Source organism: Molothrus aeneus, chromosome 6 (genome assembly GCF_037042795.1).
Source record: "Molothrus aeneus isolate 106 chromosome 6, BPBGC_Maene_1.0, whole genome shotgun sequence".
Classification (NCBI taxonomy): domain Eukaryota; kingdom Metazoa; phylum Chordata; class Aves; order Passeriformes; family Icteridae; genus Molothrus; species Molothrus aeneus.
In genome coordinates this window covers 14,003,548-14,031,375 of record NC_089651.1, presented here as the reverse complement: position 1 = coordinate 14,031,375, position 27,828 = coordinate 14,003,548, and the positions used below count along the sequence as shown (strand labels likewise).

Here is a 27,828-nt window from a genome sequence, read left to right as displayed (position 1 = left end):
TTTTTTTAAATTTACTAGTCAAAACTGCTCAGACCAGGAGTATAGCAATTTTAGAAATGTTAGCATAAGTTCAAATGGTTATCAAATTCCTCTTTTCAATGGATTACCATACAGCTTGCAGAAGCCAAACTGACCCATCAACTGTGACATTTCACTATAGGCTTTAGAATAGCAGAAAGCACCTAAGGATTTTGCACACTCAGAATCAAAACAGATGACATATTCAAGGGAGACAGACTAACACAACTGGAAAATATCTGGGCCTGAATTTGATCATTCTTATACCAAGGAATATAGGAAAAATCCCACAGTATTGCACAGTGGTAAAACCAGAACAAGAGAGAAAAGCAAGAAAACAGAACAATGTTAGATAAAAACTTACATGCAGAGAAAGTCACAAATCAGTTCATTTGACATTAATAATTCATTCTTATGATAAAAGGACCGTGGGGTTTTTTTAACAGCTTTGGCATTCACCAAAAACATTCACTTACATGCAGAGGTCGTTTGTGCAGCTTGCCATAAAAGAAAGAGGACTCACATACTCATGACATTGTTTAAATGGGGGATGTAACAGGATATTACACAGAGCATATGCCCTCTGAAATGAAAGAGACAGCTGTTATAATGAGGTTTGCAAAAATAAATATAAGCAGAATAAAATAGAATGCTGTGGAAAATCAGAATAGACATCTGCTGTGTCTAGGAATCACTTTCCTCTCACCAAACAGAAGCAGAGTTTAGCAATACGTTGCTCTCTGTGTCAGAGTTTCCATAACATTGAATCTTTCATCCGAGGTCATAGCAGTGCCCAAAAAGGGCACAGATATATTTGCAACTAAGCCAAGACAACCTGAAAAAAGCCTTCTATTTAATTGAATTACACAGTAAAAGGCAAGAGAAATAAACCATAGCTGGCACCAGCTTTTGTTTCAAAGCACTTTAATTTAAGGATTATATCCTGAAAATACTAATTAAAAGGAAAAACTACTTCAAAGGCATGGAAAAAAGCAACAATAATTCTCTTTTTAAACACTGGCAAATAATGACAGAGCAATGCTCTGACTCTGGTTTTGCTTCCCTACTTCTGTCCTTCCTATGGATAAGTTCTAGAAGAATCATGCATTTTACAACTTGTGACTCATTCAGCTTCATAGTCAAACAGTTCTATTGGCTGCTATGCAGCCAGTATAATATTTGAACAGATCAAGATTTAAATACGGCAGAAAGGGGGGGGCAATGGGGTGATGAGAGGACAAGGTAAGACCTGTTGCAGCAAGCATTTTAATTCATCTCTCCTCCAAAAAAAGATGCAAATATTTCCAGTTTCCTTCAAAGCTTTAAATAATTGTCAAATAATTCATTGAAAATTCAAATTAAGTCAAATTCTTGCTCCAATTAAAATCACCAGCTATGTCAATAATGCTTTTGTGTTGACCCAAACCTGCAGAGAGTCATGGCTTTGTGTCAGGCACGGTGGTTCACTGAGCAGAGATTTGTCCCAGTCAGGAGTTCCTTGTGGAGGATTTTCCTGCCAGCTCTCTACGAATTCTGTTACATCATCTGTCAGTTTTCCTGGACAAGACACACACGCAGAGTCACACACTGACTTCAGAGAATAAGTGTTTCTATAGGATTTCCCAGGGAAACATTTCAATAAGCAAAGCACACCAAGAACAGAACACCCCACCCTTCCCTCTGCTAAGTGAATCAGCTGAAATCAATCTGGTCCTTTCAAGAAGCAGAAAATACTTCTAAATACTTCTACTTCTAAAGCCCACTAGAAAAGTGGGCTTTCAGGTGGCAGAAAGCAGCTTAAGCAACTTGGCAAGGAAGGGATTTAAGGGAGAAGGACCACGCCTACCTTAATCCATCAATGGAATAAAGAAAAGGTTCAATTAAAAGCTTAAATAAATTAATAAATCAGACATAGGTTAATGCTGCTACTTTTTAATAGAAAGCCCGACAGGGAGTCCAAAACCTAAGGAAGATGAGGCATTCCTGGGTCATTGCAATGGTACAAAATGATTGTCTGAATTACTGAAATACAGGTGCAACTCTTATTTAAGTAGAAATGTCCATGCTAGGGTTAAACCAACAAATCCATCATTATTATTCACCTTGGGCAGGTGGTGACATTGATTACTGCTTGGATTATCCACAAATACCTATCTTGCCACATTACTACTACTGCTCCCCAAGCCAAGTGGATAAAGCTCATGCATGGTGAATTCACTCACTTGTGCTCCAAATGCAGATTTAAGGGATGGTGAGAGAGGTGAGAGGAGAGAGAAAAGTCTCTGGGGAAATGACCCCTTGACCTTGATTTAGTGAGCAAAGTATGAGTGGGGGTAATGACTGTTAACAGGGCAGGGATGGTGCTTTCTGAAACTGAGGAGAATGCACAAACAAGAGAGGAGACCACAGCCACTCTGAGCTTTGAAGGAGTGCTCTACAGGAACATCCTCAGGTTAAAGAGGAGGAGCCAACAGCTAAATAACCTAAAGCAATGATCCCCAAAAGTTTTTATGGCCTCACTTAGGATACTTTTCAAGGGACCTGGTCTTTTCCTCCTGTTTTTTTTTTCCTTACTCATTATATACTTGTCTTCACTCACTATTTATTTACTGAAAGGAAAGCCTTTTGGCAGTGTCTGAAGTTGACATTGAAAGATCACTGATTATTTTTGAAAGCGTTAGCACATATGAAATGCCAGATCAAACAAGATTTGATAGTTTTCATTAATTTGATTTACTAATTATCAATTTATTTCCGATTGCAATACCTCAGGCTTCCACAGGCCTCAAAATTTCTAGAAGGGCGGTGAACATCTAAAAACAGATTTTACCTTTCAGGTCCCAGGAAAGTGAAGTACAAACACATTGTAGCTAATTGAGCATGACAGCTTTAAGATCTTCCTCCCTAGATCCCCACCTACATTTAAATTGTTCCTCTTCACTAAATATCATTCAGTAGAAATATTTCCATATAATATTTTCCATTTCAAAAGCCACGCATCTTAAATTCAATCAGCATTACAACTGAAAACTAAGTAACATTTATTTCACCAGGAAAAAAAAACTAAAAACCAACACATTACACAACAAATATATTAAATACTCACCATAACTAGTTTCCAGATCATCCTGCAGAATAGCATTATTGTTTCCACACAGTCCGTGGGTTTTGCCCAGGTACTCTGGTGCCATTTTGATGTACACTGCAGATGTACCATCCCAAGCCAGGGTAAAGGCGTACTGGTGCCTGACCAGGAAGTATCCAGCTAGTTTCTGGATGTGTAAGTTTCCAATAACATAAGGTAATTTTACTCTGGAACCACAAATATTAGGTTAGGAAGCATAACCATTAAAAAAAATAAATAAAAATAAATATAAACCTATTTTATATGTATATATTTATAATCTATATTTACATTTTATTTGAAATAAATAAAAATAAGTTTTTACACACAGAAGCCAAAATAATATTATGTTCGGAAATGTAACCATTAAAAATAAATTACTTGCTGATGCCTTCCTTATAGAACTGAAAAACTCTGATGTAAATATTGAATAACTCCACTAAACCAGATGAATTTGCAAATAACAGCAAAAATCATGAACGCCAATGATTATACTTAATTCTAAATACCACTAATTTAGGTATCACCTTTCTCAGACACTACTCTGTAAATGGAGAGTAATTATTGCAGCTCTGGTCTGGATGCTTTTTCAGCCTACCAAGGAATAACTTTACATCTGTTATCAAAAGGGTACCATGATATTAACACCAGTGTAACCACAGCATTAGAAACATGACTGCAATTACCCAAATCCTTTATAGGTGACTTCACTGCTCATCTTGATCTGTTCATCTCCAGAAAAGAATAAACTAATGGACCTTTTGCAGGAATAAGGAGAAGAATGGCATTCAGGATCATTATTCACCTGCCAAATAAAATGAAAGTCAATGCTTTAATTAAATTCTTTGAAATAAACACGTAACAGAACTAGTACCCCCAAATCTGCATTCAGCATGGGAACAAGAAGCTTGGTCCCCCTCTTGTGGAAAAAACTGAGCAGTGTTTCCATAGCCATGGTCATGGAGTGGTCTTTTCACAGCTTTGAGTGAACCAAGCAGGCTTTGGAAGGACACACATCAGTCTTATTCCAGCTGTTCACATTCTATGCTATCATAACACATAGCCCACATCATGTTAAATATCACATCTAGATTACATTTTACAACCCCCTATTATAGTTTCAAGTTATTTTTAATCTCCTAAAATTATTACACTATTAGCATGTTCAACAACAGTTCAAAAGAAGGTAGAAGTGCCATTCCCTACCTGTATGGAAAAGCTCTGCTCATCTAATTCAGCATGTCTCACAAGGGCATATGTGGATTTCCCAGAAAAGTAATAATAGAGTCCATCAAAAGTTTCAAAATTATACTGGCCCCATGTCCTGCAGATGTGATCTCTTTCAGCACCTGTGTTATACACTAACAAAAGGAGAGTCACTTGAGACACAAGCGCCGGTTTTTTGATACGAGCAGGAGCTGAGATGGGGCAGTGCATGCGACATGCTGTGAAATATAATGACATAAAAGAAAGGAGGGAGAAAATGCTGCAGCATGAAGGGAAGCTTTAGGCAGAGAGTAGTCACTGTAGCTGTGGGAGCATGAGTGCAAGCCCAGAAACCCAGTCAGATTTCTCTTTTCACACACCTGTCTGGCATCGCGGCCCCGTCGCATTAAACCGACTGCAGTTGCACAGCTCTCTGTACACACACTCACCTCCATTAAAACATGCAAGTGAATCTGAATGGAAGCAAAAAAAGCATGTAAAAAGTAAAGTCTGACAGGTTTTTTTCTTAAGACCCAGTTCTCTCAATGAATATAACTCCGAGAAGGACAGGAGTTGCTAGCTCAGCAATAAAGTGTCCTGGAGAACCCAACCAGGCCCACAAAAATGAAACAGTGTGAAGGCCTCAACCCAAGTTACACAGCCAGATCAATAAAGCTATTGCACCTTTAGAGAAACCAAATTAAAATGTCAGTGACATCTGTTAGTCTGGCATGTTTTCAGTCCCCTAAGCAACAACTAGAGGAAGTGAACAAGTACTGCACCACAAAGAAGCCCAGAGCCCACATCCACACACTAGTGACAGCCTGTGGGTAAGCTCTGCCAGGAGGAGAGCAAGCTACCTTACAAACACATAGGTTCTGATCCCAGCTGTTTGTCTTCATCTGCCTGCCCTCCTTCCACCTCACAGCTTCCAAGTACACCATCCACAAGCACTTTCCACAAAAACACAGATCCCTGACTTGCAATGACAGGTTTGGGTTTGGGCTTGGGGGAGGGAGGTGCTGTTTTGGTTTGGGTTTTTTTTTTAAATTTCAATTTTCCCCGTGATATCCCTATCAAAATATGACAAAAGTTTTCACAGTCTAAAGAAAAACATGCACAAGCAGAAACAAAGTTTCCGTTACTAAATTTAAATTTCATTATTAAATCTTCTAATTTTGCTGGTATTTGCTCCTATAAAGTTTGTTTAGGAACGGATTTTCATTTTAATAATTTGCTATTTTACAATTATAAAAGTTTTTTTAGAACACAAACTGACATTGCTTTTGTTGCAGAAAGCAGATAAGTTGCTCAGAAGAAACTGTTTCGGGAAGATACAAACTGAGGGCTCAGCTTTCTTTCTTTATCTTTACAAATACATTATTCTTGAAAAATAATCCTAGAATGGTTTGGGTTGGAAGGCACCTTTAAGATCATCCTGTTCCAGCCCCACTGGAGCAGGTCTCTCAAAAGCCCCATCTCACCTCGCCTTGAACACTTCCAAGGATGGGACAGCCACACCTCTGAGCAACCTATTCTAGTGTCTCACCACCCTTATAGTAAATAATCTCTTATTAATAGCTTTAGATAATATATTATCTAAATTTACCCCCTTTCAACTTCAAGCCATTACCATTTCCATTTGCAATCACATGATAAACACGAAGTAATTATCTGAAGACTTGCAAAATATCCATACAATTAATTTTGATTGCCTTACTTTCAACAAGCAGTCTCCTACCCTCCAAATAAAAAAAAAAAAAGGAAAAAAAGGAGTTAAAAAAAAAAGGCCATGCTCAAAAGAGCAAGGCAGGTAGACAAAGTAAAAGGCAGTGCTTCTTTGCCTGCGAGCCCAACTACTCTGCTCCTTGCCTTGCCTGGCCAGTGTCAGGTCAATAAAATAATGCAAGCACCGTGCGGAAAGGTCCATACTCACCCTGACTGAGCCATCTCATTTACATGCTCACAGAGACCAATCTTGTCAATAATGCAAAAGCCTGTTCCTCTTGTCAAGAGAGGCAGACATTGATCTCTTTCATCTTGAGTGTCGTGAGACCTGTGTAACCAGAGCTCTGCTCTCTGTTCTTTGCTTCTCTAGGATTGTGCCCTGTTGCCTGTCTGGTTACAATAATGTGCAATTAGGCTGCAAGTCATGTTCCTCTGAGCTGTAGAGGAAGTTAGCCCCCTTTTGATGTTTCAGGTTGAATGATTCCTCTCTAAGCATGGCTCAGGTGACCTGCTCCAAGACATGTTTGTTCAGATTGTGCAAACAGTCAGCTGACCTGGGGACCCTTGCTGTCACTGTGAAGGATCTCCCTGGCTCTCTTTTAGAGAGAAAGGGTGTTAGCAGACCTGAATCAAAAAACCAAACTACTCCATCATGAGTATTTTCTTCTATATAAAGATCTCTTGTCTGTGTGCGCATGGTTCTAAGAAAATACTATGATCTCAGCTGTTGTATTTGTTTAGATCCCTTTTTATATCACTGTTAAGTGCCTTTCCTTACACTGCATAGAACACCTGTGTGTGCAAACATTAGTTAACATTAAGCAGGTAATGAGGAAAGCAGCACTGCTTCAGATCACATTTAGTGCTCCTACTGCTGTAAATGTGGCCTCCTTTAATCATCCCATTCTGATCCATTAACACAGAAATACTTCCCAAAGTATTCAGAATAAATATCCTGTAACAAGGGATTCATTCTAATCTTTGTCATTAAAGGAATATGAGCTCTTTGAATAAGCTAACCCATATGACCACATCAAAAGTTTATCTCTCCCCTAGAAATGTGAAAAACATTTTCATACTTGCAGAAAGGGAAAAGACATCAAGACTAACTCAAAGTTAAAATTAGGAAAACTTACAGAAGAATATTTTGTCCTCAATTAACCTGAAAGCAACACCTATTAAAAACTCCTCAGCTCCTCTTTCCCCTTTGACATTATGCCAGCTGAGTGCACTGGGTTGGAATCTGAAACTGAAAACTGGTGAGAATTTTCTAGCAGAAAATAGTAGGCCTAAGTGGCATGATTTGACTCACATAAGTAATAATGGGAAATAATGCCCCTAGAACCTGAAGATCACCCTGATAATTCCATCATTGCTATGATGAAGCAATCAGCCTCAAATTCCTTATCAAATAAGATGAAGACTTGGGATCATCTTTTAACACAGGTCTGAATTCTTCTCTGCTGCTCTCAGCTTTAAGACTCAAGCCCTGTAATTACTGACCAGGCTGCAGCCCCATGGGTAGGGTTATTTTAGTCCCTTGAGCACACGGGCCTCCTTTTCAGTTCACTCCCCTTTTAAACCCTTCTATGAGCAGTAGCAGAACCTTGAGCCCATTACTTATCAGAGCCTTTTAAAAAGTGTGACTGTAATCCAGCCCACATCACCGCAAGGGGTTCTGCAGAGCAGTGCCCAAGCTCCTCACAGAGACATTCCTTAGCAGCATCATGATAGCTGTTCAAAGGCATCTTGCATCTCCACCAAAATACACGTTTATCTCGAAGTATTATTATTGATACAATGTATTTTGTGGCTTTGCAGATCTGATATGGTGCACACTTAGCTTTATCTGTTTTCTTACATTACTTCTCCAATGATTACTTAAAATCTCTTGAATTTATTTCCGTTCCAGTTGAACTCTATATCCTGACTTGTTCATCCGTGATTTGGTCTTCTGATCCAACACGCTCATTAGGAATAAAATAAGAAATTTATATAGTGTGGAGCCCTTCAGCATGAAGTGAGATAGTCACTAAAGAAATGTTCTCCTCTTGGAGCACAAGGAGGTAGCTGCAAAGAAATCTTCTCTATGTACTCCACACAAAAGATACTAAATGAAAGAGACCTCTAAAATAAAGGGGTTTTTCACTTTCATTTGGGGAAACATCAGTTTTGAAACACTTGATTTTTGCTTTAACTATCACATGAATACAAATGCTTGAGCTCAGGTCTAACCTCACAGTAACATACCACTGTCACCAGTACACTATGAATTCTTGAAGGTTTGTGCCTGATTTGTACCATCCTATGAGTATTTTTCTGTAAAACATTAAGTACTTCTTAGTGCTACTATTTTTCTACTATTTATAACACAGCATGAAAAAAAATTGCTTAATGCAAAATGGTAGACACAGGTTTCCATCCAGGGCATTCACTACTAGATTTGCTTGGACAGAAAAGCTGAGTATGAAAGATTTATGTAGAAATCTGAAGTGATAAAGTTTTGCTGAAGCAAGATAGATACAAGATCCAGCCCATGCCTTCACTTCTTATGATTCTGCCTCGATATCAACTTCAGCCCAAGCAGCTTTAGAAATTTGAGGTCATTTACAGAAAGAGGAATTATATTTTTCAGAATTCTTTAAAAATTACACATTTTTAAAGTACCTATGAAATATTTGAAGAGTAGTTCAGTTGAGGAGTCTGAAGGTAATCACAGTACTAAAATAACTAATTAAAAATCAAATCTTATTCTTGAATGGAAATGTGAAAAAGCAAAGCAGGTAAGAATTTGCAAGAAACCTAAATTAGATCTAGAGCCACACATAAAAGAGTAGAATATGTACTTAAAATGTAGTATTTGAGTTTTTGCAGTCAACTTCCTTGAAATTCTGTATTTTGTAACTCTGCATAATTTCCACTGCACATTTCTCTAGGTGCAAGTTTTCAGGTGCTCCTTCAGCTATGGGATAATTAATACAAGTCTTTCCTGCAATCTTTTTTACCCTTCAACTTCACAGTCTTTGAGAGCACCTGCCTGCAGTGGCACAGGTTTTCCCTAGCACACAAGCTTCAGCAGGATGCAATTTTACAGGATGTAAAATTTTCCTCTCTGGTATTCTGAGGGGAATGAGATTTTACCCCTTCCATTTTAAGAGCCTTCCAGTTATTTTCTGGAGCCTTCTGCATATTTTCTGTTCTGGTACACCTCCTGAAATCAGTGGTCAAGCACACATTGTAAGGGATAAACATCTTCTGTGACTTCCATGAATTATGCCTGCTACAGCATTTCAACACAAGAAAATCTGTAGTGCTTAGAATGTTAGAAATTCTCAGCAGTAGCCTGAATACTTCCAGAAATAATTTGGTTTTCCTGTTCAAGGTTCTTAATACATTTTAGCTCAGGAGTTTTCTGTCTGAGGCTTGGGGCTTTTATACAAAAAAAAAATTAATTGTTAATTGTTTGTTATTTTTTAAATTTTGTATGAATAAGATTTGTGTTGAAGGAAGTTAAAAGTTGAACAGTTACATAAACAACACGTTAACTTCAATTATTCTGATACACATTTCAAATCCTATGTTCCCTGGCTACAAGAAATTAACACAGAACTTTTCTCTTGGCATTTGCTTGTGCTACAGCAAATTTTTTGTTTCATTGATAGGTAAGACACAACATCACTTTCTGAAATGCTGTCAGTTGACTAATACAACACAAAGGCAAAGATATCTCTTGGCAAAAGTTATTCCATATAAAACACATTGGTTTATCTTCTTATAGAGTCACAGAATGCAAGAAAAACTGGTATTGCAGGAAGAAATGACTGCAATATAATTTCATTATAATCACAGTTCTACAAGTATTTAAAAGAATAAATTTTTTAGAGACATTGCTAAAGCAGAGAAAGCAGCTGACAGGCTACCTTGCTGTTTTGGTTTGGGTTTTTTGTCATTGATTTGGGCTTCCATTTGTTCAGGTTTGTAAACAAAGAAGGTTCATTATTTCACATATCCACAGATGATTGTAAATCCCACTCCATGGGCAGAGTTACCACAGCTTGCATCTCTCTTTAAATTGGAAAGACCAAAAGGAAAACTATTTTTCTAAGTATTAGGAGCACTGTACGAACCAGATCAGGTTATTTTTTTGTTTTGTAATACATCTTTCACACACAGACAATAGACTCCAACTGCCACACACTTTACTGTGATTTAAAAAGCAAACTTCCAAGCCTATGCATTCTACTGTTTTTAAAAGAGTTTAATAATGCCGATTTTATTTGTCTTCAAGTATGGGCAATCACTGATAATTTTTAAGACGTGTGTTCCTTTTAAGGTGTGTGTTCAACAGCATTGCCTTTCCAAAACCAATACATCAGAAACGGAAAACCCACACTGAGTAGCTTTGCCTCACAGAAAGACAAATTAGAATGAAACCAACAACTTTGTACTGTTACACTTACAGAGAGCAATAGAACCTAATTCTTGCCATCATAACTGCATCCTCCTCTAGAAGCTTACCCATGTGATGAGTTAGCATGAGACATCTGTAAATATTTTACTCTCCCTAGCTCCACATTTGTTCTTCCATTTCTTAAATATTAGGGCTATTTAAGAAGCTATAAACTTCAGCACACAAAGCTTGACAAAAGCTCTTTAACAGAAGTCATGAAAAGGGTTTATGTGCATTGTTTTTATTGCACACTTGAACAGTAACACATCTTAGAAGCTTTTTTCCAGATCTGAAGCAAAAAATGAAACCTACTAATTTTAATTAAAGAAATTTTCACTAGGCAAAGACTGAACCCAGGGAAACAATTCTTATGACAACTAATTTCTCAGCATGATCTGCATATCTTCTTTTTGTGAGCTGCTTTATTTAGCATTAAAAAAAGCATAGCAACTTCTTGGTCAGTAAGATGGTGCAAGCCTCAAAAACAGAGGAAGTTTTATCAGTACAGAGTGCTAGGTTTCGAAAGCAATTTTATCATACAATAGCTATGATTTTTTTCATATACTGGAGAGATATTCATAGGTAATAATTTTTATTTGAGCAATATTATGCATCCCTAAACTCTTGTATCACTCCTTCAACGTTCAGCTACACACTTCCCAAAAGCTTCAGAAAATACTGCATACTGAAGACATTAAAAGCTTTTGGACATGACACAACCCTAGTCACCATTTATGAGTCCATTCCACATATCATCTTGCTTTTTGGGCTGTAAAGTTATGGGATGCAAATTGAGACTACTCACTGTAAGGTAGGTCCCACATCCAGTGCAGTCAGGCTGACTGCAGAGAAACTAGAGGGTTAGCATTGCTAACTAAAGTTACTCCGAGTTATTTTGCCTCCTTTGTACAAAACAAGCATGACACAGACCCTTCTCAGAATTAACATAGAAAGTCTTTACCCTTCAGCAAAGGTATTTTAAGCCTGTCCACTTAACTTGTGAATACAAGATGAGCCAAAAAACCAAAGATGCACATTCCTCAAACAAATGCCCACTACTGCAAGCTGGTGGCCAAAAGGACCTTATCCTGGTACCCATAGATAGTACACACAAAAAGCACCTGGAGGTTACCTCAGCAGAAACAAATGAACACTCTCCAAGTACAAAAAAGTTACAGGATAGGCAAGTTACTGGTGTCTAAATATCAATCCACATTTTTAGAGATACTACTATTAAAACTCTTTTCTGAAAACTCTTTATTACAAAACCTGTGGTTAGGAATAGTCTCCCAGATTATTAAATCAGAGCCAGGTGTAAACTTAAAGCTAGGTGAAACTCCATGACAAATTTCCATTCTCCTGTGTACCTTTGAAACCTAACAAGGTAAAGCCTCATTACCATTAAGGCCTGTATTATCTATTTAAGGATTTTTTTTTCTCCTTAAGAATGATTAAACAATGCAGAAAGTAAGGGACAAGAGAAGTCCCTTTATGTAGAAACATAAATAACTTACTGGATGGTCCACATTTCATACTGTGAATTCTCCTGTTCCAGGACAAGGACATTGCTGTAGGTGAAGTGTTATGAACTGCCATTCCAGACTCCTTTCAGAAAGAACAAAGAAATCAGCAGCTATAAACAAAACACCTAAAAGTCTCTTCAGTCTGTCAGTAAATTTACCATTTTTAGTAAGACCATTGCTTTGTATTGGCTTATTATAAAGTTCTCAAAAAACACTATTGTAAAGTTAAAAGTATACTCTACTCAAGACTCCAATATTTTTCCTTCTTCCTTCCTCCTAAATATACTCCTTACTGAAGATTTCTGCTCAGTAGGCCAGCCCAAAAAGAAACAAAAAGTTTATTACTCTATCTTGTATTCTTGGTGGGAGAACCTAAATCCAGGAGCATTCACTACTATTGGTGGTTGATTTGGCTACCTGTTTGCAGTTATGTGACATTTTTTCTTTGCTGAGCTTTTCCCAGAAAGAGCAGGGAGAAAGCAGAGAGAAAGGTGACTCCCTCTGAGGAGCCAGGAACAAGGACTACAAAGCAATCCTTCCTTTTCCCACCCTCGAACAAGGGAGCGGGAACCACACACCCTAATTACATTTCAGCAATGTGCCATGAGCGACACAGTCGAGTTGCCAAGACAAACCACATCCAAAGACCTGAGCGCTGAGCTGCAGTGACCCAATACTGCCAGCTCGTTTACCTCTACCGAGAGGCAAAAAGGCTCCCACAAAGCAATTGTTGACCTCAGCTTTTCCTCGAGCAAGGACACGCTGTACAACACATAACTTCTTGAACAAGCTAAAGCTTTAGACACAATCACACCATCTTTTCTCGCTGTTCTAACACTAAACTTGCGTTCAGGATTGACAATCCTCCTGGCTGAGATAAAATACACATTCGAGAGCAAGTCCTGAACACCAAGGGCAGAATATCCACCCAAAATACAGATGGTATCACAGCAATGTACAGGTATATTATTGAGGAGCACGTTATCCTGATGACAACCAGAACACGCTGCCCGCTGTCCCGCACCGTCAGCCCCCTCAGAGGGATCTCCCCGGGCAGCAGCTCTGTGAGCCTGACACCACCGGAACTTATCAGCCCCAAGAGCAGCGTGGTGGATGCTCTCTTTCCAGGGCCTGCCGGGTGGGAAGCTGCCCATCCCAGCGGCCCGGTGTCCGCAGTGAGGGGCCGTGGTGCCCGGTCCCTGGTGCCCGCCCGCCGCTCCTCACCTGCACCGCCGCGGCGAGGCCGCCCCCGCTCCGGGCTCCCGCGGCGCTGCCTCGGCTGAGGGGGAAGAAAAGAGCAGCGTCGGCTCGGTCCGGGCAGCGCAGGCACCCGCCCAGCCCGGAAAGGCCCCGCTGTGCCCCGGCCGGCTCTTACCTGGGGAGCGGCAGGTCCCCATCGGCCGGGAGCTGCGCCCGGGCGCCCCACGGAGACAGGGCTGGAAGGCAAGGGCGGCAGGTTAGCGATGGCCCGGACTGCCCTGTCCGCCCTCCCGCAGCCATGCCCTGCCATGCCATGCCCCGGCCGGCGGGACACTCACCTGAGGACAGCCAGACGCCCAGCAGCGCCCAGAGGAGGAGCCGGGTCTCCATGCGGGCGGCAGCGGCTTCCCGCGGAGCTCCGGTCGCCACCTGCGCCCCGAGTTCATCCCGCCCGGGCGGGCGGGGCGGCCGGGGGGTTTATCCGCCGCCCGCCCCTGGCCCGGCCCGGCCCTGCCCCGGCACCCACCCCGGACACCGCCCCAGACACCGCCCCTGGCCCGGCAGCGGGTCTGGCTCTGCCATCGCCGCTCCCGCCCTGGCCGTGCCCGGCGCTGACCTCGCCGCCTCCGTGCATTCCCTTCCATTTGTTCGCCCTCCGCGGTTTTGGGAGGTTCGTGTGCCGCTGTCTCGGCTGCAGCAGCCGGGACCGCCGCTCTAAGCGGCCACTCCGGGTCCAGCGGAGCTGGGGCTGCTCCCGCAGCTCCTGCGGATGGATGGGCACGTACCGAGCGCTCAGCTCCTGCTGGGAGCGGCAAATCTTGTCTGTGCTCAGCACGGAGCAGTGGTCCCGCTGAAAGAGGTGTCAGGGCTTGAATAACGACAGACATAAGCGAGACATGCACTGAATGCAGCAGGCAGCTAACGTAGGGATGGTTTCCATAGCTTCTGATAACTTTTTTTTTTTTACTATAAATTCACACTCTGGAGCTCTCTTTGGAGCCTTTTTCATGTTTATTCCTCCTCTTTTTTCTTTCTTTTTTTCACCCTTTATGATTAAATTTGCTTCCTTTCATTATGTCTTTTCCCTTTTCTCTCCTCCTATCACTGTTACCTTTCCTGTTATTTTCCCTTTCCCATCTGCTGCTGTCTCTCTCCCCATCATTCTTCAGGTTTGCATATCCTGTGACAGAAGCTTTAGAAGCTGCCCATACCAGGTGAGAAACTGTCTCAGATAAAAAGGGGCCTTTTCTGACTGCTTTGGGAAGTCTGTTAACAGTAAGTCATTAAAAAGATCTCTTTTCTGCCTTTGTAATTTGTCCCTGTGGATTGTGTTTCTTGTGTTTCATTTCTAATGAAATGATGGAAAACTAGTGATGTTTTCACTGAGAATTCTGTTCCCTCCTGTAAGTGTTGGAGGGAGAATGCGCTTGAGAGAAAAAAACGTGAGGAATAAAAGATATCCTTTAACTTTGACAACAGCCTTTTCCAAATAGCCCTAAACAAATTTTTAGAACTATGTGCTAGCCTCAGCCTGTGTCTGCTCTGAGTGCAGCATGTGCTTGGCTTTGGTGCACTTTCACTGATACAAGTTATGTTAATGGAGGTAGAGAAAGTAGATAAAAGCAACAGGGATCAGGTTACACAGCACACACTTTAATGTATTTCTTTGTTTCTAAATGAGCTGCTCATTTTGTTCATTTTCTCTTTGCGCCACAAGTAGCAAACAAGAATTGAAGATAATTTAGAACCAATTTAGATGCAATTTGATTTCTTGCTAGGAAAGATTTCATTATCTAAAAATACTAAACAGTCATAATTGTACCATCTTTTAATACATGGTGCATTTGAAGCAATGAACACTTCAGGACCATTTAATAAATTTACTGGTTATCCAACTTCCAGTTTTGGAGCATGAGTTAGCTTTGTGGATTTGTTTGCTTTATATTTACGTACAGTAGAGCACATGAATTTATGTAACAGCAGAATAACAGCCCACCAAGTTTGTCATTCTTCCTGCACTGTGTCCTGTACACGATGATTCAGAGCAGTTTTCACATCACCAAGTGAAGTCAATTTCACAATTCTTTACTACGTGGAGGAGGAGTTTCTGACTCCTGGGAAGCTTATCTGTATTATAAAAACCAGTTAATTTCTTTCAAGTGTACATAGCTTTGAGCTTGGATAAGATCTATTCCTGTAAAGCCTTCTAGAAATTATTGATAGATAATCAATGATTGTTCTAGACTATATGTAAATTTAAGGGCTCGACATGCATGGGTTCTTATGTGTGCTCTAAATTTTTTGTGTCTCCTCTCTCTTTTCAAATGCAAGATAGTTTTGTTTTGCATGTCCGTGGCAGAAATTCTGTATCTCTGTGTTTAATTCTATATCTGTGTGGAGAGACTAGCTTTTTGGTATTGTGTGGTACTGGAACTTAGGTAAAAGTGATTTATGTATTAATAGTTGCAATTTTAAGAGAAAACCGTTTTCTGAAAACAACTGTATTTATTTGTATACAGGCTTAATATGCACTCCTCTCATATTCCTGACACCTGATATGATAAATGGGTAGTGTACATATGGCTTAAATGTTCCAACACAGGAAAACCATCTGCAAGTGCTTAGAGCAGTTTCTAAGGAGCCAGTGTAGCTTACAGAAGTTATCACACAGAAATAATAAAATAGAACACAGGGGGGTTTATGACAGTATGGATTTCTTTTTAATCACACTTTTATATGCATTCATACAAGTTTCCACTCGGTTGGAAGGAGGAGAGGTAAGTTACCTGTCCTTAAGTAAACCCTGCTCTCTCTCTCTCTCTCAAAGGTGATTCTGCATGGAGACCAAGAGACGTGGGTGAGCAGGTGTTCTCCACTCACTACCCTCCTGATTGAGGAAATCTATGATGTTGAACCACAGTAGGGAAAGTGGGAGAAGAACCAGCAAGACAAAAAAGTATGAAAGAGATTAGTCTGAAATAGGTTCCTCTTCAGGTGCACCGAGCTTGACTCTTCTGCAGTTACTCACAGCAGCCACGTCAGAGGCTGTATTTGTAAGCAACAACATTGTGGGAAAGGCTGGAGGAAGTCTGATCTAGACAATGATCAATTAGCTTCACTTTGCTTACCTAAAAACAAAGAAGTTGAGATTATTTGCCATAAAATAATTTATTGAAGCAATTTTTTTTCTGTTTGTTTAGGCCTAGATTGTTTTTTGATTGGTTGTTTTGTTTTTAATCTTGGTGTTAATATGCTTTAAAGTTCACATATTCGTGCTTTCCTTGACTATTAGTGTTACTGACATGCATGCATACCTACAAATACAGGCGAGAAATTGGTATGGGAGCTGAGTGCCGTTTGAGGAGAAGAGCTAGTTGTACAAATCAGCCCAGGGAGAAGCCCGGGCAGCACACCGCGGGGCAGGGGCCGTGTATGGAGGGATGTTTATTTTCCTTTTACTTTCTGGGCCGTTCCGGCCTCAAGCCCAGCGCGGGTAGCGGTGCCCGGCTGCTCGTGCCCTGCGATCTCGGGCATGCCGGAGGCGGCGGCGGGCGCGCCTCTCACCGCCCCGGGGCGCGGCCTCGTCCGCGCAGCCGCCCCGCGCAGCGCCCGCACCGCACCCGCGCATTGCCCGCACCCGCGCATTGCCCGCACCGCTCCCGCAGCCGCCCCGCGCATTGCCCGCACCGCACCCGCGCATTGCCCGCACCGCACCCGCGCATTGCCCGCACCATGGAGCGCCGCGTCGCCCGAGAGTTCCGGCACAAGGTGAGGCGGCGGGGCCGGCCGGAGCGGAGGCTGCGGGCGGGCGGGCGGCACGGCCCCCCCGGCCGGGCACGGCTGCGCCCCGGTGAGCCGCGGGGCAGGCAGGGAGAGGCTCAGGGACTTTGCACTGCCCTGCCACCGGCGCGGGTGGCAGCCTCCTGGGACGGGATGGGTGCTAAAGGCCTTGGAAAGAGAGGGAGAGAAGAGGATCGTTCCCCAGTGCATGAGCTTTTTCAGGGCTTAGAACAGTTTGATTTGTGTTTAATGCCCCGTTGGAGCCGGTGCTGGAGTCCAGGCGCTGGCAGTGCCCGCTCAGCCCTGCGCGCACCCGGCGGGGCTCGGCCCGCTCCGGTTCCACCTTAACATTCCCCGGCGCGGTTGTGCGCTCATGTGCGAACGTATTTGATACATGGAACGGCTAGGGCTGCCTGGCATTTTGTCGTTTTGTCATTTATCCGGTTAAATAAGTGCTCGGCAGAGCGCAAAATTGTATGAGCGAAGACCGCTCTAAAAAGCTCTAATTAAGGAAAGGAGGAGGAAAATAGTTTACATGTGTAAAAGATGTTTTTGCCAAGCCGTTTAGGACTCTCTCTGATTAAGGTTTTCTGTCGTATTTTGTGAGGGTTGCTTTGTTTTGTGAAGAAAGTTGTGGTTGATTTGGTTTTTGATGGGTTTTGGGGGGGTTTTGTTTTGTTTTTATCAGCTAGGACGTGCGATTTCCACAAAGTAATGTAATGTTTTAGAGAAGTATCTGCCACCTGATAATAATAAACACATTAACCAAAGGATTGTTAGGATGAATTAGAGGGACTGCAGAAACACTTCTGTATGTCAAATTGGAGTTCAAGAACATTAAGGACCTGGATACTCCATCGTGATGACTGTAGCCATCTAGCACATTGTTTCTGCCTTGCTCCCTATTACTGTATAACTCAACAATGGGTTGTGCAACATTTCTGTAAAGACTCTTGTTTCTAGGTGGGTGGTTACTGTCTTGAACTTTAAACCGTCTCCCTTTCATTGCTGCTATAATTCATAAATCATTCAAGCCCCACCCCGATAACGTGAGATGTATTGTCAGTGTTGCTGCAAACAGCTGGGATGCAGGTATCAGTGACAGCTTTATCTGACTTAGAAGACATTGAAATAGGTATTTTCTTTTTTTTATTTTGCATCATCCTGCTTCTAGTGACCTCTGCAGCACCTACAGTCTTGGATGCTTACTTTTTCTGTGACATACCAGTGAAGATGCTCACTACAAGATCTCAATTTCCTTAGCTAATGGCAGTTGTCTTACTTAACTTTTTTTCTGAGTTTCTTTTTTCCTCAGCAATTTTAATCAGTTTCCCTATCAACCAAGCAACAATGTAAAATATGCTACATATCCAAACCAGTTTTTCCCTTTCCTTCAATAGTTTTCCAAAATCTGTCTAGCTTAAACAGGACTTCATACTCTTCTTTGGTATCTGGCAGATTGGAATAGTGCTAACATATTGCATTATCGTCATCTGAACTTTTTCCACACCAAAAATGTGCTTTTTCCTCCCCACAGCTTCTATTCCACTGAATTAACTTAGGTAGACTTCTTGACAGACTTCATTTTTTTATGTGTGTAGATTGTGTGATGATTTTTTATTAATTTCTGTAGGGAGACAGAATATAAGAAAATAAAGATCATGTAAAAAGTAATCCTACCCCTGAGGAGTTGCAGCTGGGCCAATTATCAAAGATTAGGAACAGGCCTGACTTTAACAGGCCACAGCTGTAACCACGGAGAAGAAGAGTGCTATAAGAGAGTGGGTGGCTGGGTGAGAGGGGAACTGGAGTCAGTGGCTGCTTTGTGAAGAAGAAAGAGTCAGTGCTCTGAGGAGATGCCCACAAGAAAACACCCAGAAGGTATGGAACCTTTGTGATAAGGAGACAACAGTATGGAACCCCTGTGATAAGATGACAACAAATTTCTATGAAAAACAGTGCAGTGTATGTAGTGAGAAGTGGAGCATAAACAACTCTGTATTCTAGGATTATCAATGATACAACTAATACAAAGACTCTTTAAATAATCACTGAAGGGTTGAGGGTAGAAGAGACACCTGGAGGTTGTCTGCCCCAACCCCTCCATGCTCAGGGCCATCAAGAGCCAATTGTCCAGTGCTGTCTCCAGGTGGTTTTTCTAAAATATCCTTGATTTAAAAGGTGTGAAATCACCTATCCCATGACTCTACAGTCATTTTCTTGAAAAATAGATACTAAAATACTTCTGTGATGCAAGTTATACCATGTCACTGCTAATTTATTTTTTTTAAATAGTGGGGGGGATGATATTTTAGGATTTATGAAATTAGAGTCAGTTTTTAAAGCTAATGATAAGTCCAGGTAAAGCATGTGTTTTCAGTGAGATTTAACCTCAAGTAGTTAAAGAAATAGGAAAATGGCATGAGATGCAGGTGGCTATGATGCAGTGATAATTGATGGAAGAGAAGGCAGCAGGAGGAGAATCACCCATTAGTAGGAGTGGCCCAGGATGATTAACCCAGCTGTAGCATTCTGAATATATTAGAAATCACCTGCGTGTTGAGTTTGGTCAGAGGAGGAGGAAGTTGCTGGTGTAGGGTGAGAAGTGCAGGAGTCAAACAGAAAAACTGAATATTTTGTCAGAAGAAATAGCAGAATTTAGACGTAGCCCTCCATTTTCTGAGAGGAAATGAGGATGTATCCAACAGCAAGCATATTAAGAGAAAAATTGAATATTCTTAATCTTTGCTTTCTCTGTCAGGAAAAAGAGATGATGATGGTTTGGCCCTTTGCTGTGTAGGGTTGATGCACTTAAGCATTTAATGTTCTTTGTGAGACACTGCTCATACAGTATCTTAGCTGGCATTGGGGATTGAGCTCTGTATTTTACCTGTTAGGGAAGTGAAAAATGGATGCTGGAATTAGTTGTACCTTGAGTTTTACCTTTACAATTAGCCTTGCCTTGAGTCTGTGCACAGTATTGCTGAAGTTTTGATTGCAAATATTTTATTTCCTTTTAAGACAGACTTTATCCTATGTGTTTTGAAATTCGTGGTGAATAAATGGTATTCACTGGTATAACTGTAAAGCAATCTTGACCTGCATGTAGCTTTCTGGCCTTTAGGTTTTGAAAGTGTCTTTTTTCAGAGGAGACAAGTAACAGAAAACCACCTGAATGTGAAGTCTTGCTGACTTTAGAGAGCCAGGAGGTACAAGTAATAGAAAACCACTGGTATGTGAAGACTTGCTGGCTTTAGAGAGCCAAGTGGGACAAAAGGAATATGAAGCATGTATTTAGTTTAGAACATAATACAAACCATTGCAAACCTGCAAAGAAAGGGCCTTTCTTTAAGTATGCAAATTGCTTCTCAGTCTTCACGTCACAGTAATATTACCCTTTAGGTCAGATGTAAATTGTGTTCCTAAACATCAGGCTTGTCCAGATGTAAAACTGATGTGATGTGACCTCTCCCTACAAGTAAGATTAGTGGGGGTCTCACTATCACTGAATATAAATTGAACTCCTCATGTAAGAATTCAGGTTTGGTTTTCTTTTGCTTTAATTTACTGTAATTATCCAAGAGCAGGCATAGTAATATGACACTGGTTTAAGTAAAGGTACTATTAGTGGGGGAGGAAAGAATAACTAGCAAGTTCTATCAGTTAAGAGCTGGAGCAAAGAGGAGCAGAGGTGTAGCAGTTTGCATAATGCTATAAATGAGCTCCTGAAATCGGTGGTTTGGACGACAGCACAGAGATTGTATCTCAGCACGGTGGTTTTATCTGTGACAGCATGTGCTACATTAATGAGTGGCCAAAAAGGTTTCTGAAGACATTTATTCAACAGTACAGTGATTATCAGGTAAGACAAATATGATATTACTGTAATAATACTACTGCTGAGGGGAAATGTAGCATACAGAGTATATCAGGATTCACCACCTTGTCTAATTGTTGTCATACTAATTTTAGAAAGTCTCATTGTAAGCATGATGCTGTGAGGTAATGCTCTGTTGCCAAAACATGTTTACCTTTAAAAAATTCTTTTTCCTTAATGGAACTTTTGCTCTACAGCTTAAGAATCTGTGAAAGTCTCTCATGTTCAGTTTTTGGGGCTATTAAGCCAGAGATTAATGATAGTGTCTTTGGGTTTTCAGGTCAATCTATTAATTGACAATGAAGCGGAGAAGGATTACCTTTATGATGTGCTGCGGATGTACCACCAGTAAGATCTAGCTTTATATATGTTGGTGTGGAATTCTACTAGTCTTTTTCAATTTGAAGAATTAATATTCATGATTATTTAAATAGTCTTTCTATGTGCTACTAGAAAAGTAATTGAAGTAAGAGGTTTTTATCCTGTTTAATGAGATCTTGTGGTTTCGCAGCATAACCTGCAGGCAGAGAAGGAGCATGTCTGTAATCACTTATAAACCTACTTTGGTTTCATGACTTGGCAGTTTTTTAAAAGAGTTTGGTGGATTCATATCTGGGGGTGTGTGGGGGCAGGCTCCTGCATGATAAAACTGTTCTTAGGAAAGAGGCAGAGAGCATTAATAATGTTCATTAATATTTCAAAATAGTGCTTATTTGTTTGATACAAAGTTTTCGCTGGCATCACTTTTTAAAGATTTTGTGCTAACTTTTCAGATAAAAACTTTGCAACTGTCCTTCACAAAGCTGGAAAAATAAACTCTTAGAATTTGTTTGGCATGTTTAATGACTCTGGCTTATTAGAACACAATGCTAAAAAATTGGAAAGGTGATAGGCCTATTACCAACCCTTTTGCTGAACTGGTTTAAACCACATTTGCCTCAGACTTGTTTCATTGCAAATTACATCAGCCCATGATCCATTGTTTTTCAGAGAAGATGAGAATATATTTTCCATTGATCACAGGCAAGTGGCTCTTTTAGACATTGTTTCCATTCATATTGTAATTAAAAGCTTCTCAGCTGAGTGAAGTGTATATGTTTCCATCTGATGTTTGTAGTTATGGGAGTATTCAGCTGCATATCTGATTCAGTTTCACTCAGGTCTGTCTAATTGCTTTTCCATTCATAAAGACTGTTGTTTGGAAAGCCAATTGGTTCAGCAGATCTGAATTATTTAAAATCTTCTTGCAGTTACAAAATTAACAATGCATATGACAACTTTTCTTCAATTTCCACAACTGCAATGTCTTGGGCAAAATTTTCAATATCTCTGTGAACATATAATGATGTATCTCTTCCTGGGAATACATTATGAAATATCTCAGGGCAAAAATATGTCCGTTTGCTGTTAGAGTTAGCACTTAATTTCTGCTTCACTGTGAATAGTACTTCCAGAAGTATTTGACCTCTAATCCTATAGGTATTCCTGATCTGTATTTTCAATGCCCATGCCTCAGAAATATTGCGTCCCAGGAAATGTAAATTTAAAAAAGAGAACAGTAAATAATACAGAAAAATTTAACTGAATATCTTATATTCCTCCACTGAACCTTAGCTGTTCCTCCACTCCTGCATCTCTACAACAAAGTATATTTTGTAGATTATAGCCATCTCAGTGTTGACAATTTCAAGGAGACACTTTGCTTAGCTCTCATGAAATAAATGTTTACAACAGTTTGACTTCTGTAGGTTTTGTGGATTAGTTAATTACCCTTCAAATTTGATTTTGAACAAAAACTGGAACTTAAACAAAGTCTTTGCTCTAGCTGCTGAATATTGGGATTTTTTTTTTTTTGTCCTGGATTGAAACAATTTGTCAGTACTCTAAGTTCAGGAAAGGAAAGAGCTTGTAGCCTATATTTACTTACAAGGATCCCTAACTAATAAGGAAACAAAAATCCATTAGGCAGGTGGGTCTAATCTGGAAAGTTATTTTCAAATGGTTCCATAAATCTTGTAGGTATTCTGAGAATGAAATTGGAGATGTCATCTCTAAACATGATGTGCATGACCTTAAAATATCAAGTGAATGTATAGAAGACGTCACATGTTTTGAAGCAAATGTTCTTTATTTACAGAAGGTTTGCTTTCTCAGGGGCTAGTTTGCTTTCATCAAACCAGTATCTGCATAAATATCTCTTTGGTAGCTTGAAAGGACATGCAAATATTGAAGCCATGTGCACAGCAACTTATAAAATGAAACTTTTTGTTGGGTGTGTTGTTTACCTGTGTTTGTTTTGTCACTGTGTTTTTGCAGGTCTATGAATCTCCCAGTGTTGGTAGGGGACCTAAAACTGGTGATTAATGAACCAAGCAGGTTGCCTCTGTTCGATGCTATCCGCCCACTCATCCCATTGAAACACCAGGTGGAATATGATCAGCTTACACCCAAACGATCACGGTGAGACAATGCAGAACAACAAAACAATGCAGCTAACTTAAATAAAAAACAAGAAATACTGAGTTTACTGAGGTAAATTCAGAGGAAAATCTTGTTTGTCTGTGTAGAGTTGCGCATAGTTATTTTACTTTTGCTATATTTGCTAGAAGTACACCCAAGCGTACTGTACTTAAATTGTTTGCCAAGTGGTTTAATCTAGTAAAAGCAGGGTAAAGAGCCAAACCAATATTTTCTCGTTTTTCTTGAATTTAATAATAAAAAAATCTCATTGCTCTAACCCTCTAAAAGCAGTTTCAGCGATTGCAAATATCTTTTCATATGAATAAACTTGATGGTTTTAACTAACACACATCCATCCAAACTTCAGTGAGCTTGCTTTTTATGCCTAAATTATATAAGTGAAAAATAATGTCTGACTTTGATATTAAACATTATTGAGACAAGGTGTTATGCAGATGAACATTCAAGTGCGTTCCATTTTTGCAGAAAGCTGAAAGAGGTGAGATTGGATCGATTGAATCCTGAGGGGCTCGGATTAAGTGTAAGAGGTGGAGTGGAATTCAGCTGTGGCCTCTTCATCTCCCAGTTGGTTAAAGGAGGACAGGCAGACAATGCTGGACTTCAGGTAAGAAAATTTTATTCATGTTAGGTGCTGATGGTTGTTCTTTAACATTCCGAAATTGATTTTGCTAAGATGCTCTTTGTCACTTCAAATAGAATTACTACATGTAAAGTAATGCCAGGGTAAATACCATTACACCAGTGGTGAATCAAGTCATTAAAAATATTCATTTTGCTTTTCCTAATTATATGTAAGCCTTTTTTTTTTTCCTTGTTTGGGATATGCTAATTTTTGAAGGCTTAAGGTTTTCTGGAATGCTTATACTTCGTGAGTAGCAACAGTTGTATGTAAGCAGATGGAAAGAAGGATTTCTAGACTGTGGAAGAGTGCTTTAAGATGCTAAGTTTTGATTAAATGTAGAACAGAACATATAAATACTAAAAGTGTTAATTCCATCTTGCATAGATATCATTTGTGTAATGAAATATTTACTTTAACTTTATGTATAGATTGTGGGGATTTTGGTTTATGCAATAAAATAAATAACATATTTTTTACTATTTCCAGTATCCTCTTTACTGCATAGAATTGCACTTTCTGTGATTGAATTTTGGATACATGAAGTTGCCAACAAGGTTGGCAAAAATAATTATGTATAGAAACACTGAAATACTTATGCAATTTTCATTAATGAAGTTTTGGGTGTTTGGTTTCTTTTTGAATGCAACATTGCTTAGTGAAGAGAGGTGTGAGAAATTGCTGTGGCAAATGTCTGCATCTTTCTATCAGACTTTGAATCTGATAAGGTGTCCTAAAGGTCTGAATTTCTGACTGGAAATGCTAATATAATATATATAATATGGCTGGCTACTTTTAATTTGTCAAGTCTGAATATCTGCTGTAAGTATTGATGGCTAAGGGTTGTGTTTAACTCTAGTCCAAAATATATTAGACTAGTATGATTCATTAATTTTAATTAAGTTTAATTAAGTTAGCATGTTTTTGTAGATATGCTTCAGTATTACCTCACAAATCTCTTAGATGAAAAAAATAAAAATAAATATCTATCAACAAAGCAGATGAAGTTAGGTTTCCCTGTTTGTGTCACTCATGCTGAAAGCTTTCTAAAATTTAAACTGTTCCTCTTTCTATTTCATGTATGTGCATGCCCTTCTGTTTGTGCATTCATACCTATATATCCCATCCAGAATCATGTTTGAATTAGTTCCTTCTTCTGTCAGCCTGCTCTGCACAGGAGGTGCATGACTGGCATGTGTGACAGGTGCATCCAGGGGATGCTTTACAAACTCCTTGGAATAAAACCACAAGTTCTGTGTGCAGTTAGAACTGAGAGGGTGTTGTAGCTCAGCACAGACCTTGTGCTCTATGTGTCCTCAGCCTAATTTAAGCATGGGATTTGCCAATGGGCAACTGCAGAAAAGGACTTTGATGCACCCTCTCAGTTTGCACTACAAAAGTTCATGTACCTCATCTTCTGTGTTACACAGCAAGAATGGGAAGTGTAGACGAGGGAGTTGTTCCTGGGCTGGGGTGAGCTCAATAGGAGAGATTCCCTCTGCTTCCTTCCTCAACTGCTAGAAACTTGAGAAAAAGATCAAGACCAGTCCCTTATTTGGCTTCTGCAAACATCTTCTGGAAAATATTGGAAGGCATTAATGATGCTGATCAATAAAGGACTTACTAGCCACTGCCTTAAATACATTCCAATACTTTGGTGTTAAGGCTGTGTTGCAGCTCTGCTTCTCTGCTTCTTTCACACTAACATTTTGACACATAATCACTGCATAAGGAGGGATGTTCAGCTGTTGTGCTCTTATTAGGATGTCAGTTGTCCTGCTTTTTCTATACACAAAAAGGCCCCTTGGCTTTCTGTGACCAAGGTCGTTGTTGGACATGTTGGTGTCAGTGAGGGGGATTATAAAGGATCTTTGGGCTGGAGTGTATGAACTCTATTGCAACTCAGAACATTGTTAGGGTTCAGCTGACAAAGTAGGGACAATAAGGGGGAAGAATGCTTGACACTGACTGTGAACTTGCTAGGGATTATATGAATTCACATGGGCAGATGGTGCTTTGCAGCTCCTGTAACTGCCTGGCTTCTAGTTTTTGATACGTGGTGTTAAAGCTCAGCCTAAAGTGCCTGAATAATAGGTGGCACTAGGCACTTTCTGAACCTCACTGAATAACAAGACCTGACAGGCAGCCCATTGTTCTAAATTGCTGTCTCACAGTAAAGCCAACTGCTTCTGAAATTTCACCCACCTGATTTATTTAACAAAATCTCTACACATTTTCAATCCCAAAAATGCAGTCTGAGAGAGGTATAATGATTTTCTATTATACCATCAGTTTTACATCCTGCTGCTTTTAAAATTTCCAGTTCAAATTGCATGTTTTCTCCTTGAGGTACTTTCCAAATTACATTAAAATGACCAAATAATAATGAAGGTTCTCTGTGGCACTTGTAGGTTTGACCCTTTTTTGACTACAGTTTCTCTAAAGGTTCAAGTGTTTTGTCCTTCCATTAAGAAATGGACATCATCTCTCCCCCCCATGCCCCCACTGCTTTTTGATACTTGTGTGTGAGGATTCTGCTGAATACAAAGAGATTGGTGTGAATGATGAAAGTGGAAGCAGTATACAAAATAGGAAATTTGAAACAGTTGATGTTATTATATGAAGCCCTTCAATTTCCTAGAAGCACTAAATATTATATTTCTCATGTTAAAAGTTAGAAATAATAGGCATTTTACTTGAGAAAAGTTAGGTTTGCATCTTTTTTCTAAAAAGTCTGTCATCTCTCTGTTGGATAGGGAAAGGGGAAACTGTGATATAATACCAAAATAATTGTTACTGTTCTACTCTGCTCAGTCCCACAGACTTTTATCTCTACAGCTCTGATTCATTAGCTTGGTATACAGTGATACCTGTACAAAAGTAACAAAATACATGAAAACAGCTATTAATTACTCCAATATTAGATACCATTGTTCAGGAAAAGCTGTTCAAGTATCCTAAAGAGAAGCAGTTTGCTGTATGTCTATAGATCTTCTGTAGTTCAGCCTAGATTGGGTTATTTGTAAAGCAACCTCAGTCATTGTCTGTCAGCAATACAAATGTCATTAGGCTGAGTGAAGGGTGTTGAGTTTCAGAAATAAGATGACAGTCTAGTAAAGGAGAGTATTAAAAATATCTGTGTGGGGAAAGCTCATTCCCATACTGGAGGGAAAATAAAATAGGCTCTTGTGTGCATTTATAATTTTGCAAGTGCCTCTTGGGGAGATGAGAACAGATTTGACTCAGTGAATGCTGATATCCTCAGAACAGTGAGAGTTCTGCTGGTGTAGAAGCCCCAGGATGGCACTGCCATTTGCAGCCCTGAAACTGGGGGCTTCTGTGTGTTAAGGCATGGCAGCCAGTAACAGCATGATAGGTTACCCTTTTAAAGGGTCAGGTTTGTGCAAAACCAGGCTCCATGCTCTGTTACAGTCTGCATGATGTGGAGGATGTGAGCAAAGGGGGGGATCTTGAACTAAAATAAAACCAAACAAAAAGCCCACCCTCCCCCTTTGCCACATTTGTAAAATCAACAGAGGATGGATAGGGTGGATGGATGTGGTTTTGAATGTTTGGAACAGTTAGTTGGTTAAATGAGTGATGGCAAGAGCTGTCAGGGATGTAACTATAAACTGCAGGCCTCATGTGCTCTTCTTGTCTGATTCTGTATTTTACCACAGGCTGTATGTTCAAAGGCCTTCATTACTGACCTATTTCTGCTGTTGCTAAAGATCATTTTAAAAATCTGACTGTCAAGCTCTTAGGAGTGCAGGCCTTTGCCCTGGATGAGATTTTTTTGGATGCCCAGCAGAGGGAGTGGAT

At 40.1% G+C, this 27,828-nt stretch overlaps 2 protein-coding genes across 3 annotated transcripts in view; one reads left to right on the top strand and one right to left on the bottom strand.

Moving 5' to 3' along the window:
* OTOG (otogelin) overlaps window positions 1-13,639 on the bottom strand; it is a 92,548-nt gene extending 78,909 nt beyond the window's left edge. Inside the window, exons 1-10 of the mRNA XM_066551897.1 lie at window positions 13,588-13,639; window positions 13,425-13,485; window positions 13,274-13,328; window positions 12,041-12,131; window positions 4,729-4,821; window positions 4,349-4,503; window positions 3,829-3,947; window positions 3,125-3,330; window positions 1,445-1,575; window positions 495-601 (exon numbers count right to left, since the gene is read on the bottom strand). Of these exons, the coding sequence (XP_066407994.1) occupies window positions 495-601; window positions 1,445-1,575; window positions 3,125-3,330; window positions 3,829-3,947; window positions 4,349-4,503; window positions 4,729-4,821; window positions 12,041-12,131; window positions 13,274-13,328; window positions 13,425-13,485; window positions 13,588-13,639 (1,070 nt within the window). The remainder of the gene's footprint in view (window positions 1-494; window positions 602-1,444; window positions 1,576-3,124; window positions 3,331-3,828; window positions 3,948-4,348; window positions 4,504-4,728; window positions 4,822-12,040; window positions 12,132-13,273; window positions 13,329-13,424; window positions 13,486-13,587) is intronic.
* A 3,287-nt stretch (window positions 13,640-16,926) lies between these two features.
* USH1C (USH1 protein network component harmonin) overlaps window positions 16,927-27,828 on the top strand; it is a 47,644-nt gene continuing 36,742 nt past the window's right edge. For both annotated transcript variants that reach the window (XM_066551867.1, XM_066551866.1), the window contains exons 1-4: window positions 16,927-17,017; window positions 21,187-21,254; window positions 23,223-23,366; window positions 23,853-23,991. In XM_066551867.1, coding sequence (XP_066407964.1) covers window positions 16,982-17,017; window positions 21,187-21,254; window positions 23,223-23,366; window positions 23,853-23,991 — 387 coding nt within the window. In that variant the 5' untranslated portion in view covers window positions 16,927-16,981. The remainder of the gene's footprint in view (window positions 17,018-21,186; window positions 21,255-23,222; window positions 23,367-23,852; window positions 23,992-27,828) is intronic.